General features: G+C 43.6%; 2 protein-coding genes across 3 annotated transcripts in view; both read left to right on the forward strand.

Moving 5' to 3' along the window:
• The window catches only part of limd2 (LIM domain containing 2), a 33073-nt gene extending 22621 nt beyond the window's left edge, over window positions 1-10452 (forward strand). Inside the window, exons 2-3 of the mRNA XM_078424340.1 lie at window positions 1883-2019; window positions 5073-10452. Of these exons, the coding sequence (XP_078280466.1) occupies window positions 1883-2019; window positions 5073-5226 (291 nt within the window). The 3' untranslated portion in view covers window positions 5227-10452. The remainder of the gene's footprint in view (window positions 1-1882; window positions 2020-5072) is intronic.
• Window positions 10453-15373: 4921 nt separating this feature from the next.
• The window catches only part of map3k3 (mitogen-activated protein kinase kinase kinase 3), a 92528-nt gene continuing 89402 nt past the window's right edge, over window positions 15374-18499 (forward strand). For both annotated transcript variants that reach the window (XM_078424948.1, XM_078424949.1), the window contains exon 1: window positions 15374-15684. The gene's annotated coding sequence lies outside the window, so the exon portion shown is untranslated. The remainder of the gene's footprint in view (window positions 15685-18499) is intronic.

Here is an 18499-nt window from a genome sequence, read left to right on the forward strand (position 1 = left end):
GGGGAATGTTGCCGACTGGCCCGCTGCAGACTGCAGGAGTACGTGCTGAGGGACGCACTGAAGCTCGGTGCAGCCAACACCAAGGTTCTGTGGGGGAGGACCACAGTCTAGGGTCCTTCCGCTGCTGGACATGGGGGCCAGGGTGTGGTGGAGACGCCCCTCCAAATAAGGGAAGGGATTCTGTGTAAATCTGGCAATGAATATCTGTATTGAGTGTATAACCTCCGGGAATGTCGGATGGAGTTTTTGAAAAGAAAATGTTTTGTAAATATTTATTACTGGAATAAAGTGTTTTTTTATATTAAAAGATATATATTTTTTATTATTTTTGAGTTTATTATTTTTGTTACGTGTACCAAAATACAATGATAAACCTTGTTTTGTGTATAATTCAGGCAGATCATATCATACGTGAATGCTTCAGGGAGTGCAAATGTGAAAGTAAACTGAGCGCAGAATGCAGTCTTATAGCCACAGAGAAAGTGCAGATAAAAAATGTGCTGGGATCACAAGGTGGTAGATTGGATGATCGGCGGAATAACCAAGATGCGAATGGTCCTTGATTTTGTTGTCTGCTTTCCCAAGGCGGTGGAGTAGTTGTAGGGGGAGGGCTTGTGTTATGGACTAGACTACATTCACAACACTGCTATTTATTTGCGGTCTTCGGAAGAGCAGTTGCCAAACCTGTGCTTTAAATTGCTTCTTTCTGAATTTGCTAGAAATGCCTTGATAATTCTGGAAGATCATTGCCTTGAAAGCCTAAGTCTCCAGAGATGCTGTCTGATCTGCTGAACATTTCCAGCATTATTTGTTTTTATATCAGATCTCCATTTTCTCCTGTCTTTTGCTTTGAGATAATTCCTAGGTTCAGTGAGAGTGCGTATGCATGTCACTTCCAGAATCCACGGAGTGGATGTTCCTACTGTCAGGAGCATTCCCACATCCACACCAGTTGGAAGTTGTTCGTTAGAAACTGCATGCCAAGCAATAGAAGTGATGAGTGTAGACTCGTGCTGAGGGTCAGTTAAAGCCTGGTGCCATTCCTACCTGCTATTGATAAGGGTGAACGAAAGAGAATACGAGGTAACATACTACCAGTCAACAACAACTGATTTGTTGAACAGATTCAATTTCCTGCTGTTAGGATGTACATTGAAGAACATCTCACAGAAGGCAATGGAGGCCAATTCACTGAATGTTTTCATATCATATCATATCATATCATATATATACAGCCGGAAACAGGCCTTTTCGGCCCTCCAAGTCCGTGCAGCCCAGTAATCCCCGTACATTAACACTATCCTACACCCACTAGGGACAATTTTTTACATTTACCCAGCCAATTAACCTACATACCTGTACGTCTTTTCAAGAGAGAGTTAGATATAGCTCTTAGGGCTAACGGAATCAAGGGATATGGGGAGAAAGTAGGAACAGGGTACTGATTTTGGATGATCATCCATGATCATATTGATGGTGCATGCTGGCTCGAAGGGCCGAATAGCCTACTCCTGCACCTATTTTTCTGTTTCTAAAACAGGAGAATTCTGTTTAGCTGGACACATGGTGTCAGTGTAATTCTCAGAAAGGTAATGAATGGAGAAGTGATGAGTGCATAACCCTGGTCTTCAATCTGTTTGTACAATTGATGGCCATGGACTGCTGTCTCTTCCAGTCCATATTATCGCTGTGGAAGCAGAGAGGCACCCTTCATTCGAGCACTCTGACCAAGGTCTCAGTTCAGCCAAGAGAACTAGGGATTGTGCAATTGATCACCGCTATTTTTCCACGGGAACCTGTAGCCGTGCAGGTCTCTGCTACTGCCCTTTGTTTTCGCAAGGCTCAGGCTAATGAGATGCATGTATTTTACTTTTCATTCCAGGCATTTATGAGGACCACGCCGCAGGAACTCTGCACTTCCTGCAATAAAACGGTGTATCCCATGGAAAAGCTGGTTGCTGATAAGTTCGTTTTCCACACCACCTGTTTCTGCTGTAAGCATTGCAAAGCTAAACTGAGGTGAGATATGAAAATAAACTCTTGTAATATTCTGCATTCAGCACCACAATCTATGACAACAGCCACCACACCAATAGCTCAGTTTACCAGTAGGTAGAAGTGCAATTCACACCAGAAACCTTTCAGGTTAGCTCCTGGTCTGTGCTGAGATATTAACTTGAACTGGCCTCATGCTCCATGAGGTGCAGAGGTGGGTACAGCCAGCTGTAGGTGGCTATGGGTCAAGGTGCACATGGATTAGCAGTACTGAGGATTTGATGCCCAACGCCAACACCTAGCTCACATATCCGCAATAACTAATTTTGTGCATGGATGTTGGCCGCTGTAGTGCGGAACCTGCATTCACACCACCAAGATGGGACAGGAGCCAAAACAAAAGCAAACAAAATCTGTTGTTGAAATGAATCATAGCCTCCAGGTCTCCAGGCTTTAAATGTTTAACTGCAGCTCTCATCAATGACTTGCACCAACAGGTCACGGGATTCTTGCTGCTTGCATATTGATTTGTGAATTTTCCGCAGCGGGCATAGGTAATGATATGTGAATCACTAGATATTGTTAATAGAGCAGCTCCAGTAGTTTGGCGTTGTTGTTCTTCAGCATCTTTGCTGCTTGAGTAATTTTCTTTAGTTTACTCTTTCACCACCTGCATGTTGCACAATTCCCTCCAGAAAGCATGGTTGCATGGAAACCAAAGATTGTTACCAGACCCAAGGTCAGAGCCGCCCAGTAACTAAACATGGTAGACTGTATTTGTCGCTCATCCAGCAGCTTTCCCTCCACTCATTGTTCATTGTGGAATTATGGTAGCTTCAAACAGCATTCTGCACTTGCCTGTGGCCTCCCAGGCTTCTCCTGGGAAATAATTTCTTCCACCAGAAGCTCTCATTTGGGATTATTATTACGTTAATGCTAATTAATAGTAAAATAACACGAATGGGATAATCTGAGACTCCGTGATAGGTGAACCTTCAGGGTCAGAATGTGCACTCCATTTCATCCAATTAGAAGCCCAGTTGGGTAGATTCTGCATCGGCATGGTTTCAAGATTCTTTAATCATTTCATTGATGTGTCAAACAAGTGTGAAGACAACATTCTCTCCCATCTTTGGAAGGGTGAAGGCCATGGAATGATCCCTATTTACCAACCACAAAAGGATAAAGAGAGCGGTCAAGATAGTGGGAAGAACCTGAAGTTACATTTATGATCGAGACAGATTGAAAACTTATTAAGAATGATCAGACTAGAAGCCACTGCAAGTGATTTATTTAAAGTTCATTTTTTTCACAAACTGGATTTTGTTAGCAAGGCCTACATTTATTTCCTGACGATAAGCCATCTTCTGAAACCGTTGAAGATGGTCTGGGGGTGGCAGTTTTAAGATTTAGACCCTGCAGCGATAATGATAGATTTTGAAATCAGTATGGTGATCTGAAGGTGGTGGTTGCTGCCATTGTCTGTCTTGGTGGTAGAGCAGATTGATTTAGGAGGTGCTGTCAGGATAGTCTGGGCAAATCCCTCCAGTACATTTTAAAAATATTGAACTGTAGCTACTACAGTGGTATTGAAGGGAGTGAATAAGATGGTGAATGAATTGAAGTCATGGGTCTTTGTCTTGGATGGTGTCAAACATTTTGAAAGTTGTTCGAGCCCAATTCAACCAGGGAAGTGAGAAATATTACATAGCAGTTCATCCTATCCATGAACCTGTCCAAATGTATTTTAAACATTGTAATTGCACCTGCCTCGACAGCTTCCTCTGGCAGCTCCTTCATAGACCCACCACTCTCTGTGCGAAAAACCTCCCCCTCGGGTTCCCTTTAAATCTTGCCATTCTTGGCTTAAACCTATGCCCTTTTGTTTTAACTTGTTTACCTTGGGAATAGGATTGTGACCACCCACATTATCTTGAACACTCAACCTTGTTTCATTAGGCACAACTGTATCAAATATCTGCCAAACTTTTTCAAAACGCCTATCTGGATTTTGCTATTTGAAACTGTAATGTTTGATTCAACTGCAATGAATGAAATTCAACTGTTAAATAAATGGTTGTAAACTATTTTATGTAAATATTGTGAATCACTTGACCTGGAAATGTAATGCCACTGAATGTCAAGTGTAAGTGATCAGACTCTCCCTTGTTAAAAATGCTATTGCTTGACACTTTAAGCCACAACTGTAAATTGAGACTGATCAATTCATGTTGTCCAAGTCTTGCCGATATTGACCACTTTGTTTTCAGAAGTTGAGTGAATTGTATAATCATTAGCCCACTTCTGACCCCATAATGGAAGTTAAGCTCATCGAGGAAGCCGTGTGGAAGGTTGAGCCTGTGGCATTGATCTAAGAAACTCCTGAAATTATGTTGTGGGCCTGGATTTATCAGCTTCCAGTAGCGTTCTTTGTGCAAAGTATGACTCCAACCATTGGCGTCCTTACCCCTTGATGCCCACTGACTTGAGATATACAAGGACTCATTGATGCTACACTTGGTAAAATGTTCCCTTGATGTCACTTACGATACGATATGATAAAACTTTATTCATCCCCTCTGCCGACAGTCACAACACATAAGGTACACAAAAACTTGAAACTTGACATCCCAACTTGGCATCAGGTAAACAGGTTATTGGAGAGGAAGTGCTGTGCTTTAATGCAACAACACTTTCCTTCAACTTGCTGGTGGACTGATTGGGCGGTAATTAGTTGCTTCGATTTGTTCAATTTTCCACATCATTAGCTGGCTGCTGGAGAATTCCACGTTACAAATGCTGGATGTGTTAAATCAAAATTTCCTCTGCTTCATGCCCTGCAAAACATCGGGTAGGAAAAAGTAGCCAGTCTTTATAACCCTTTGCTTGTGCTCCTGCAGTGAGATGAGCTCACTGCCACCTGTGCACATGCGCCAGTGCTGACAACTTTCAACGAGACATGAAGGGAGGTAATGATAATGGACATCCCCTTGTTAGCTTGGTTTACCAATTTGATTTTGACTGTAACAATGCCATGGTCGTGAAATGTATGACGTGTTCCCATTTTGTCCCCTCAGTCTGGGAAGCTATGCAGCACTGCAGGGTGAGTTTTACTGCAAGCCTCACTTTCAACAACTGTTCAAAAGCAAGGGGAATTACGACGAGGGCTTTGGCCGGAAACAGCACAAGGAAATGTGGCAGCAGAAGACGGCTGACAGTGGCTCTAAGTAACCGCGGCAGCATTGCTGGGGGAAGGAGCAGGTGGCTAGCAGCTAACCAAGTGTGAAGCACTGGCACCTCACCTCTCTTTAACTAGGGGCACAGCAGCTGCGATTCGTTAATTTGCTTTAAATAGCGTGTAATTTAGGGGCCATTGCTAACAAGAGGGAAGAATTGCTGTTGTTATTGTGTGTAGCGACATCATAAAAAAGGTCATGGGGAGGTAGTTACACAAACAACCAGCGGATGTCTGGGTTTATAGCACCCTTCCAGGAGTATCTAAACCTGTCCATGGACAACGGCAGGCCACAGGCCGAGGCATGCTCTGTTCATTGAAATCCCTGGTATTAACAATTATTCCATCTATTTAATAAAGGAGGAAAATTGAAATGAAAGTAAAACTGGAACAGGGTCGCCAGAATTCCCCGGGCCTGATAACTTGTACTATGGGCTACATGTGGCTTGTACATAACTGCAGTGCTTCCACACTTTAACCAGAGCAATTCTTCCCTCATTACACATTGCTATGTCTTTGGAATGATAGCCCACCCCAGTGGGAACAGTTTGCCACTGCACAGAATACTCTCTACGATATATCTCTTTAAACAGGTTGGCATGATGTAGCAGTCTGGTTATGCCAGAAATAACTGTGCTTTATAGAAAAGACACAGTGCCAGTTACACGTCAGTTGCGACTGAATTATCTGCTAAAGGATTCAACAGTACCTTAAAAATCATTGTGCATCACCTGTACGCCTTGCTATATTGTACACTTCCCTCATTATCCAGAAGGTTACAACCCAACATAACTGTCCAGATCACTTCTTTGGAGCAGTTCCTTCTAGAGATATAGCAGATCTGCAAGTGATTTCAACTTGGTGCCTTGAGCATTTTGTAGTCAGATATTTGAATCAGCAAATTGGACTGTAGTTCCACTGCAGACCCTCGCCTCATGCACCTCTCTCTTCTCACACACGTACCCCCAACCTGTAGCTGTATGAGAGAACATGCACCCCAGCTGTGACGAAAGCCCTGTTACAGTGACCAGTCACCCTCCCCCACGAGTTATTGTCTACCTTGTCTCCCATCCTGGTAGATGTCCATGCTCTGCTAACCACTAGTTGCCATGATGCAGGTCAGTGCTGCCACAAGTAAGAATTTAATTGTTCCGTTACTGTACATATGACAATAAAACACTCTTGACTCTTGCGGCTCCATCTACCCACTGCATACTATGGCTCAGCTCTGGAATAGACAATAGACAATAGGTGCAGGAGGAGGCCATTCGGCCCTTCGAGCCAGCACCGCCATTCAATGTGATCATGGCTGATCATTCTCAATCAGTACCCCGTTCTTGCCTTCTCCCCATACCCCCTGACTCCGCTATCCTTAAGAGCTCTATCCAGCTCTCTCTTGAATGCATTCAGAGAATTGGCCTCCACTGCCTTCTGAGGCAGAGAATTCCACAGATTCACAATGAAACATTTATCTCTATACAGAAAGCAGACTTTCCCCATCACCTCTCTATCTCTACCACCCTTTTCCATTTAATTGCTGGTTGAATAACCAAGGATTTTAATCAGTCTGAAGGGTCTCGACCCAAAATGTCACCCATTCCTTATCTCCAGAGGAGATGCCTGTCCCGCTGAGTTACTCCAGCATTTTGTGTCAACTAAGGATTTTAATTGTCAGTTTTAGTGATGGCTGTGGCATTTTCCCTAGCTTTGACTGTTTTTATAAAGCGAGCATGTGAATGAAGTGCGTGGGATTTCAGTTGTGTTGATTATCACAATGTGATATCACTGAATTTCAGGGGCATCCTGAACCACAGGCTCAGCAGTTGGAATGCATTTTTTTAACTTAAACTGTGCTTCAGTAATGAGTTACATATGAAGAATAATATTTTGGTACTTAAATGTTTATGAACCATTGCATTTGACATTACAGTTAATGAGTCACAGATCATTTCTGGGTTTCATTTTAAAAAAAATCACTGGTCATTTATAAACAGTTGGTATGTGGCCAAGATTAGCAAACCATCTTAAAAATGCTCACGTCACTCTCCCCCATACTAAAGATTGAAATGACTACTACGGAAGCCAAAGGGCAGTGTGCTAGACTGGACCAATGTCACTGTGATTAACAGATGTCCTACGCTTCATGCATTCAGCAAAATGGTGACAGTGTGGCACTCATTAGCACTGCCTCACAGTTCCAAGGACCACAGGTGCTGTCTGCAAAGTTTGCAAGTTTCCTCTAGTTCTTATGCATATCCACAGATGTGATGGTACATTAATTAGTTATGCTATATTCCCACTTTGTGTACGTTTAAGACAAAACAAGAATCAAAGGCAAGAGTATACGTTGCACAGACAAATGAGAGGGGGAAGGGGGCCAATGGGATTGCTTTCCATAGCAGTTGGCTTGGACCAAATGACCTCCTCCTAATCAAATCAAGATCTCAATCATTCTCCAGTTCAGAAGCAGGCAAGACAATCAACTTATGCTCTTCATAGACGTGGCCTTGGAACTGGTCCAGGTGACTTACACACTTCCATTTTCGTGGAAGTCTAGTGGCCCTTGACCTCATCCACCTACCCTCCCCCTTCCAACAACTTCAAATTGCCGTCTATGTTGTGATATGTTGCGATTCGAATGCCTGGGTATGTGAAGTGTAGATGACATTAATGTATTGCTGGAAGCAATAGGGTGGCAGCTGGAATGAGTCAAGGTCCAAAACAATGGCAAGATCACCATGTAGACATTATCATCCACCATTGTCTTCCACTGCTTGCAGATGAAGTCGGCTTTGTATCTGAAACTTCACTTTTTGCCTGTGAACCAAGGACAATGAGAATTTCCACACTGGCCTTGCATTATGCCCATTTCCAAATCTTTAAGTATACTTTAGGATGAAGTGCACTTCATCGACAGCAACAAACAAACTAAGGCTATAGTGAGATTTCAACCACATTTAAAGGGGAGTGCGGGGCATTCCATATTCAAATTTTTCCGCTTCCCTTATTCATGATTTCATGAGGATCGTACCAACGGGAGATACTTGATTTCGGAGCTCAGGTTGCAAAACAATCAAATCCCCACAGTCATCTCATACTTCTACCCATTTTCATCTCAGACAATGGAGTGGATTAATTGCCTCTTGTTGAGGCTGGTGTGTTCTGTATTCCCATCACCAGGCCTAAGTTCTTAAAACTTGCAGTTCTACTTTCATTGGACCAAAGTGCTCCTGTTGCACCTCGCAACGCCATCATTGATGTGCAGCCAGATCTACTATCATCCATAAGGAAGTGACTATATAACCAGAGCCTTAAAAGTTTTTCCATATCACAACTTCTCCATGAAATAAATAGAAAATGCTAGAAACACTCATAATCAGACAGCATCTGTGGAAAGAGAACACAGAATTAATATTTCACATCAAAGACAATTGCTGTGCAGAATGGCAATCGAACACTCAATATCTACGACTCCTCGCCTCCAAGCCATCGTTGATTATGTGTATTCTGTGCATCTGCGAGCTAAACACTCTCAGGTAAAACAATAGGGAGATAACAGGTGGTCATTCAGCCCCAGACCGTTCTGCCATTCAGTAACGTTATGGCTAGTTTGTATAATAACTCAATTTTGCCTGTCTTCTTCATATTCCCTGAATGCTCTGAAAGTAATTGAAATCCTTTGATCTCAGGCTTGAAAATGTCAACGCCCCTTCATTTATGTCCCTTTTGTGGTGCTGAACTCCATCACTCCCTCTGCAAACATTTTTGCCTGATTTTACTCTTAACTGGCCCGTTACTAATTTTAAAGTTTACACGCTTGTTCTAGTTTCCCCACCAGATTTTCTGCCCACCCAATAAAATACTCACCCTAAACACAAACTACTCTCACCAACTTGATGAGAAATGAAGTGTTTTCGCAGATTAAGATCAATGCAACCTGGAAACTGAGGTTTTTTAAAGTGTGATGTTATTTTGAAGAAAATCTATACTGCATGCGTAAATCTGTGATCAGCATTTCGGGACTTGGTGGTATATGATGTTTCCCCAAAGTGAAAAATTTTGAGTGCTGTTTTGTAATGGTTGCATGAATTTATTATATTGGTGGTTCTTGTTGTTTAGACACTTTGTTCTCAACAATGGGATAAGTGGGTCAGGATCCCCCACTAACTACCCAGTTATATTGGATCTAATCAATATTGAAATTGGAAATGATTAAATACAATAACCACAGCTACACAGCTCAGTTACAGATACGCTGGCCTTTGCCTGGTACAAATGAATTGCAAAGATAAACAGAGTAATGATCTCCAACTCCTCATGGATGGGGCCTCAGAGTTGCCAAGATGGTACAGAAAACTTGCACAATGATCAATACTGTATGTTGATGTTGGCTTGATGGCCAAACAACCTGCAAGATGATTCTATTACTTACTTAAGAATAGCTACAATGAACTGAGGCTCTTGATTCCTGTGCAGTTGCAGTTAACCACTTCAGGAGGAGGGAAAAACTGAGAAAATACAATCATTTTCAGGTATTTGCTGATCGCACAACATTCGCTCGTGGTCAGAAAGAAACAGGCAATTTGCTCCGGGGCTTAGGTTTCAGACTGCAGTGATCTGGGATTACTTACCAAACAACTTATGAAACAATCCTACATTATATACTTTGAATGTGAATGGCCTATTGCATTTGGCCTGCACCAAGTATTAATGGGCCACCATACACTGCATTTTGAACTAATTCCACGTGACATACGGGTCTAAGTTTGTTAGTGTACATTGCACACATTACTGTGAATGATCATATATTAGAGATACAAAATGTGATTAGAGACTATGTAGTTTACGATCAGAGAGTCTGAACATATCTTGCTCTGTACATTAGTTAAAAATTGGTTGTCACAATCGCCTCTTCTACTTGCAAATGTTTTGTTCTAACTTAATACATTTGCATGTAAAACAATTCACTACCTTTTTGGTCACTCTGTATTCCACGAACTCTCCTGAAGGAAGCTGTCTCTGGCAGGTTACTGCATTTACTATATTTTTTACACAGTAGATATGCCCCCAATATACATGCCTTATAAATATTGTATGTTTGTATCTTTTTTACTGTTTGTATATCTCTGATCACGACTGTTAAAAGTGCTGCTTTGAATCTGTGAATGCACCTCTGCTTTACAAATGTTAGAGTTTTAACATTAAAATATCCAATTGTGTAACACTGTGTGCAAGATGCTACAAAATAAAGGGGGGGGGGGCAGTGGGGAAAAGGTAAGACTCTCCACACCTTCCTTGATTTCTTATATATCTGACATATCTGCTTAGTAAGCATTGGCTCCGTCAGTAGAGAGACACACAGAGTAGGAACATTTAGAACAGAGTGAGTCCATTCAACCCCTGATCTGCCATTCCTTTGAATTATGAATGATTGGCAACCTCATTTAGCTAAATTAGTCCATAACCATTACCAATAAAAACGCTAAATCTTTGTGAAGAATACCCTCGTAGTCCTCATCACCATAGGAAATAGATTTAATTTACTAACTATATTAGTTTATTATTTTTAACATTTTGTTTATATTCCTCCATTACTTTCTATACTCAAAGCATTTAACACCAAAACCATTTAAGCCTGGTCATAAATATTTATTCTGAATATTTAGTGTGTCTTATACAAAGGGGTGGAGCCAACATAGGTATATCCAACAGCTTGGAAGCTGCTGCAACACTACAATATAATGACCTTTGAAAATCAGTGTAGTAATCAATGGAAAAAGGACACCGTGCTAGAGTGACTCAACAGGTGAGACAGCATCTCTGGAGAACATGGATAGGCGACCCTTCAGGTCAGGACCCTCTGCACACATAGTAATTCTAACTATGAATGGACCTGCTTCATCATCCAAAGACTGCACTCAAAAAAACTATTAATCCTGACATTGCCTGCTTCAGATGAAAGTGGTTGGTTCACACAACGTTCAAAGGAAATAGAGATACAAGAGACTGCAAAAGCTGAAATTGGGTGCAAAAAAAACAAACTGTTGAAGGAACTCAGTGGGTCAAGCAAAAACTGGAGGGAGAGGAACTGTTGACATTTCAGCTTGCGACTCTTCACCTACGGAGAGGGAAGGTGGCTGGCGTAAAGAAGAGAAGAGGTAGGTGAGACAGAGCCCTTGGGTGATATGTGGACCAAGGAGGAATGAGGAATGGAGGCAGGAAGGGTGGAGTTAGGAGACAGAAGCAGCTGGGTGATGGGTGGAACAGATGAGAGCGTCTGAAGAAGGGTCTCGACCCGAATCGTCACCCATTCCTTCTCTCCAGAGATACTGCCTGTCCCGCTGAGTTACTCCAGCATTTTGTGTCTACCTTTGAGAGAAAAAAAAAGTCAGATTGAGCCAGGTGGGAAGAGTGAAGGTGAAATGAGGATGGAGGATGTCAAGTAGGAGCACAATGGCTGCCAGCGCTAGAATCATAAAGAGAAGTGATGTTGGATACAATTTAAGAGAGAGAGAGAGAGATGGACAGGTAAAAGTAGGGGGGGGGGGGGGGGAGGGCAGAGATCCAATTGGTGATTTGAGTGGGTAGGTGGATGGAACCAGGTGTGGAAAGGGTTAAAACTGAATGAAGGGGAGGCTGAATGGGAGGTCAAAGAATTGGGAGGAATCAGGAGAGAAGCGAAAGTAGGGGTTAAGGATTATCTTAAATTTGAAAGTCTAATTACAATATTGAGTCATAAACCTCTCATACATAAAATGAGATGTTGTTCTTTTAGTTCAATTTGGCCTCACCCTGGAATGTAGAAGCCCAAGGACAGACAGGTTGGTGCGTGAATGGGAAGGGGGAGCTTAAATGGTATGCAACCGGGAGCATGGTATGGCCATTGAAGAGCATAGGTGTTCTACAAACAGCCTGGTTTGTGTTTGGTCTCACCCAGCCCAACATCCTCGGCTCTTATTTTCAGCCAACTCTGACAGGTCAAATTGTTCGCAAGTCTGACATCACACTCCTGAACCACTGCTCTGAGTCTCGCAGCTAGGGATTCCAGAAAGAAAAAAAAAACATCAAAATGCTCTCATAGTCGCACAGGGAATCCATCAAAGATAGACACAAAATGCTGGACTAACTCAGCGAGTCAGGCAGCATCTCTGGAGAAAAGGAATAGGTGGCGTTTCGGTGTCGAGACCCTTCTTCAGACTGAAATAATATAGATAAGGTAGGAAAGGATTGTGCATGTATTACACTATGTGAATAGTGAAATTACCTAAACTGATGCAATTCTTTGGATCTGATTAAAGAAGTGGTTAGAAGAATGTTCATGGATTGAAAATCTAAAAACTTAGCTTGCTGGATTTCTAAAATAAAAACAGAAAATGCTGTAAACACTCCACACATCAGGCAGCGTCAGTTGAAAGAGAATTGTGTTATAATTCCCTTAACTATTCTCTTAACACTTCGTGTAACACAGCCTGATTCGGTATCTCCAACATCCTGGATTGAAGGAGGCTGAAGAAAGTGATATATATTGCACTGGCATACAGCACGGAAACAAGCCTTTCGGCCCAACTTGCCCTTGCTGCCCAAGATGCCCCATCTACACGAGTCCCACCTGCCTGCGTTTAGTCCTCTAAACCTTTCCTATCCATGTACATGTCCAAATGTATTTTAAATGTTATAGTACCCGGGTCAACGGCCTCATCTGGCAGCTCGTTCCATATACCCACCACCCTCTGAAAAGGTTGTCCCTTACCTTCCTATTATTTTACCCCTCTCACCTTATCTGTCCCCTCATCATCAAAGGGATCTTCAGGAGCCATTGGATCAAAAAGGTGCCGTTTCTAGTCGGGACCCTTCTTCAGACTGAAACGTCTGACCCGAAACCTCACAATCCATGTTCTCCATAGATGCTGCCCGACAAGCTAAATTACTCCAGCACTTTAACGTTGGTTCTTCATGTTCTCGAAAAACCCCCATCTTATAACAATATAACCATATAACAATTACAGCACGGAAACAGGCCCGTTCGGCCCTACCAGTCCACGCCGACCACTTTCTCTGACCTAGTCTCATCTACCTGCTCTCAGACCATAACCCTCCAATCCCCTCCTATCCATATACCTATCCAATTTACTCTTAAATAATAAAATCGAGCCTGCCTCCACCATTTCCACCGGAAGCTCATTCCACACAGCCACCACCCTCTGAGTAAAGAAGTTACCCCTCATGTTACCCCTAAACTTTTGTCCCTTAATTCTGAAGTTATGTCCCCTTGTTGGAATCTTCCCCACTCTCAAAGGGAAAAGCCTACCCACGTCAACTCTGTCCGTCCGTCTTAAAATTTTAAAAACCTCTATCAAGTCCCCCCTCAACCTTCTACGCTCCAAAGAATAAAGACCCAACCTGTTCAACCTCTCTCTGTAGCTTAAGTGCCAAAACCCAGGCAACATTCTAGTAAATCTCCTCTGTACCCTCTCCATTTTGTCGACATCCTTCCTATAATTTGGCGACCAGAACTGCACACCATACTCCAGATTCGGCCTCACCAATGCCCTGTACAATTTCAACATTACATCCCAACTTCTATATTCGATGCTCTGATTTATAAAGGCAAGCATACCAAACGCCTTCTTCACCACCCTATCCACATGAGATTCCACCTTCAGGGAATAATGCACAGTTATTCCCAGATCCCTCTGTTCCACTGCATTCCTCAATTCCCTACCATTTACTCTGTACGTCCTATTTTGATTTGTCCTACCAAAATGCAGCACCTCACACTTATCAGCATTAAACTCCATCTGCCATCTTTCAGCCCACCCTTCCAAAAGGCCCAAGTCTCTCTGTAGACTTTGAAAATCTACTTCATTATTAACTACACCACCTATCTTAGTATCATCTTGTATACCTTATGAACTCTTGGACGTTCAACAGCGTTGAATTCACTTCTTGTAGAACGAAGGATGTTCTCCAGAGTTGCTGCCTGATCTGCTGAGTTAGTCCAGCTTTTATGAAGGTGAATGGACGCAAAAAGCTGGAGTAACTCAGCGGGACAGGCAAGGTCAGTCTGAAGAAGAGTGTTGACCCGAAACTTCTCTCCAGAGATGGTGCCTGTCCCGCTGAGTTACTCCAGCATTGTGTGTCTATCTTCGGTGCAGATCCTTCCTGCACACTTATGAATTCACTTATTGATTTTCAAAGCAGAAGCCCTCATCGCCCCCAGAAGAGCGACTGGTCCTCCAACAGATTCCACCATGGGCCGTTATGACACCGCTGCGATCTTCTGCACTTCTCCGCTTCCCTCTGCAGATTTGGCTGAGGCAGCATATGGCGTTAAAAGGGGGGAGAAATGAAGCAGTGAGCAAAGTGGGACCGGACACCCGTCGTCACCTGTTTCTTTTCTCCAGAGATGCTGCCTGACCCGCGGAGTTGCTCCAGCATTTCTTGTCCATCTTCGGTTTAAACCAGAGCCTGCAGTTCCTTCGTCAAACCGCCCGCGTCAAGGAGAGAGGGACGTCCGTGCACGTCAGAGTGAATGCCAGAGTCAAGGAGCAGCGGGGCCGCGCACGTCAGAGTGGATGCCAGTCAAGGAGCAGCGGGGCCGCGCACGTCAGAGTGAATGCCAGAGTCAAGGAGCAGCGGGGCCGCGCACGTCAGAGTGGATGCCAGAGTCAAGGAGCAGCGGGGCCGCGCACGTCAGAGTGAATGCCAGAGTCAAGGAGGAGCGGCGGCGCGCACGCAGTGGCTGCTGAGAGCGCACAATTCGACGGTGGGGCGGCGCGCACGTCAGAGTGAATGCCAGAGTCAAGGAGCAGCGGGGCCGCGCACGTCAGAGTGAATGCCAGAGTCAAGGAGCAGCGGGGCCGCGCACGCCAGAGTGAATGCCAGAGTCGAGGAGCAGCGGGGCCGCGCACGCCAGAGTGAATGCCAGAGTCGAGGAGCAGCGGGGCCGCGCACGTCAGAGTGAATGCCAGAGTCAAGAAGCAGCGGGGGCGCGCACGCAGTGGCTACTGAGAGCGCACAATTCGACAGGATGCCGGGCTCCCGACTCGCTCGCTGCGCATGCGCATCGGGAAATGCCGAACAGCCCCGGCCGCACGTTGGGGCGCACGCGCAGAGCGTCGCTGGGCAGGTTGGCGGCGCGGATTGGTGGGGGGGAAGTCTGCTGAGATTCGCCGTTGGACGGATGATTGCTCGCCGTGCGGCCGTCTGCAGTCTGCCCGCACGGTTCTGGGGGCTGGGGCCCCTCTAACTCGAAGCCGCCATGGAGACGGTGGGAGGTGCGAAGCGCCGGGGCTGAATCTGCAGGAAGTGTGGGGCGCGGGGCCCAGTGCCCCGGGATCTACCCGAGTCTGGAGCGAACAGAGCGCGGCCCTCGGCGGGACTCAACCGCAAAGCCGAAGAGGGCCGCGAAGTACCGAAACCTCGAGCATATAGAGCAGCACACACTAATGCAGGTATGTGGAGATCAGACGCCGTGTAGCGGAATGTGCGTGCGTTGGCATGTTGAGCTATTATTCACCAAAGTAAGCTGTCGATTCCACTGTGGGATTGTCAAATGTTCGTCTGCGAGTTTTGGGTGTCACTATGATGCATTGCCCATTCCCAGTTACCTTGAGAAAAGTTGGTGGCGAACATCGTTCTGGCCGCCTGCGGTCAGTGTTGAAGGTTGGGGAGTGAGTTCCGTGATTTTCACTCAGTATGGCCCTTGTATTTTATGGCGTGTGTCTTGGGGAAATGTCCAAGTGGAAGCTAAATCAGCCACCCTTGCCCTTCCGGGTTGTGGATTTGGGAGGGAATGGTACCCAGTGGTTGGAAGTTTATCAACTGTAACTGTTGTTTAAGAAAGGTGAGAAAGGTAAAATGGGGAACTATAACCTCGGTCTGTTGTCAATAACAGGAGAAACTAGAAGTGATTATTAAACAAGTAGTAACAGGACACTTATTAAATAAGAGCAGGATTGAGTAGAATCAACACAGATTTATTACTGAAAAATCACACTTAATTTATTACTTTTTGTGGTTGTTTAAACAATAAACCATTGTAAAGAAGGAACTGGTGTATATGGTGTATTTGGACTTCCCATGTATCTTGAATAAGATGCTGTGTGAGATTATTAAACAACATTGGAATATGTGATTGGAGGTAATAAGGATAAATTAATAGATAGAGAACAGTAGGAAAAAATGGGTCAGTTTTTAGACTGGGAGGCAATGACCTTGTGGGGTGCTGCAAGGATCAGATCTTGTATACCAGTTATTCACAATCAATGTCAATGGTTTGGATGAGGATGTCAAGTGTATTATTTTAAACTATGTTTATGATCCCATGGTCAGTAACATTGTGGTCTGTGAGGAGGATTCATAGAGAAAAAAACAGATTAAAGACACCAATGGATTAAGGAGATCAAGGTCATGGCAAATGGAATATAATGTGGGAAAGTGATATCCACTTTGGTCAAAATTATAGAAAGATGGAGATTTTTAAATGATGGATGTTGATGTTCGGTGGAATCTGTGTGGTTCTTGCACATATAAATCTCTAAAAGTCAAAATGCAGATGCAGTGTATAATGAAGACAGTATATTGACCTTTGTTGCAAGTGTGTTTGAGTACACGGGTAATAACTCTAGTTGGTGTAGGATGTTATGTTGAGACTGTATCTGGAAGATTATGTGTAACATCTAGAATTATATACTTTAGAGTGAGTTTAATAAAGATTCACCAGGTTGATTAATGGGATAGTGGGTTTGTTGTATCAGGATATATTATATAGACTTGGCCAATACTCTTGAGTTAAGAACGTGGTATGGTAATTGAAACATACAAAGGTTCTTGAGGGATTTGATAGGGAAGACATGGTTTTGATGTTTCCCTGGCTAGGAAGAAAATCCCTGTAGTCAATGGGGATGTTGCATTTTTTTCAAGGAGGCTTTGAGAACATTCTTAAATCTTTTCTATAATTCAGCTGTTAATCTTCTCCCATGACAGGGCTTAGGCTCAACTGTTGGTTTTGGGAGTTTGGTGACAGACATGCACATAGCATCATCTGCTGAGTGGAGCCGACTGAGTGTCATTTGGGCCTCAGTGCTTTGGGATAATTTTGGTTAATGTATCTAAAGAGTACTGATTTTGGTTAATTTATTTTTAATCGCACCATTCACTCAGTTGGTAAAAGGCTGTGCTTGCACTAAGATGACAACTTGTATTATCCCGGGTCTTGCTATGAATCATTATTGTCATACAGTGGGGAAATGTTGATATAGTATGCTTCATTTAATGAGTTGACTAATTTAGAATTTGGCATCAATATGCACAAACACAAATGTCATCCGTGCAGCTGTGCGGTTGATGTGACCTTGGTTTTGGAGTATAAGATGAATCGTTTCTCATGATGAGATGCAACAATGCGGTGAGAAAAAAATATAAAGAGAGACACACAAAATGCTGGAGTTACTCAGTGGGACAAGCAACATCCCTGGATAGTAGCAATGGGTAATGTTTTGAGTCTAGAGCATACACAATGTGTTGGGACAATTGCACAACATAGCTTGACAAAGATCTGTTGCAGACCCGATGGTTAAGGCCTCAACATGCATGCTTTGATGAAGTAAACTAATTCATGTGGGCAGCTGAATTTGGGGAGGGTGCTCCACAATTCCACCTAATTGACAGTGAAAAGGCCATTTTTGCTAATCCTGCCATTTTGCTTGGAGTTGCTATGTGATGAGAATCATAACCACTTTGTCTAGATGGATAGAAACCACAATGAAATTCCAGGAGGAGCTCTTTGGCCACTGGGTGAAAGCATCTGCGGAACACCCTGGCAATGACATTGCTGGCAGTTAGCAGAGAGTTTCCTCTCTTATTGCCACATTGCATTTCTTTCCTTTCCTGAAGATGGGCATGATTATGGCATCTGCAGTACATCCTCCTCTTCCTGAGGGGCAGCTGAGATTACAATTACTCTTTGCTGAGCCTTAAAACTTCAGCTGGGATACTGTGTAGTTCAGAAGCCTTGCTTTTTAATTAACTTGTCAGGAATGGAGGCAAGGTTGGTCTGAATACGTTGCTATGGAATGGTATTAAGGGTACTTGCATGAAGGATAGATTAGTTTGCACTTTGGAAGGTCTTCAAAATATTCCTTCCTTTGAACATTGATTGTCTTTCTTTCATGAAAAATTTCACCTCTGCTCTTGATTCTCTGTGGGGAGGTGTCATGGGTGTTTGGGCTGCAGATGACCTTAACAAAACTGAAGAAACTGCACTCT

The sequence above is a fragment of the Rhinoraja longicauda genome, chromosome 29 (assembly GCF_053455715.1).
Source record: "Rhinoraja longicauda isolate Sanriku21f chromosome 29, sRhiLon1.1, whole genome shotgun sequence".
Taxonomy (NCBI): domain Eukaryota; kingdom Metazoa; phylum Chordata; class Chondrichthyes; order Rajiformes; family Arhynchobatidae; genus Rhinoraja; species Rhinoraja longicauda.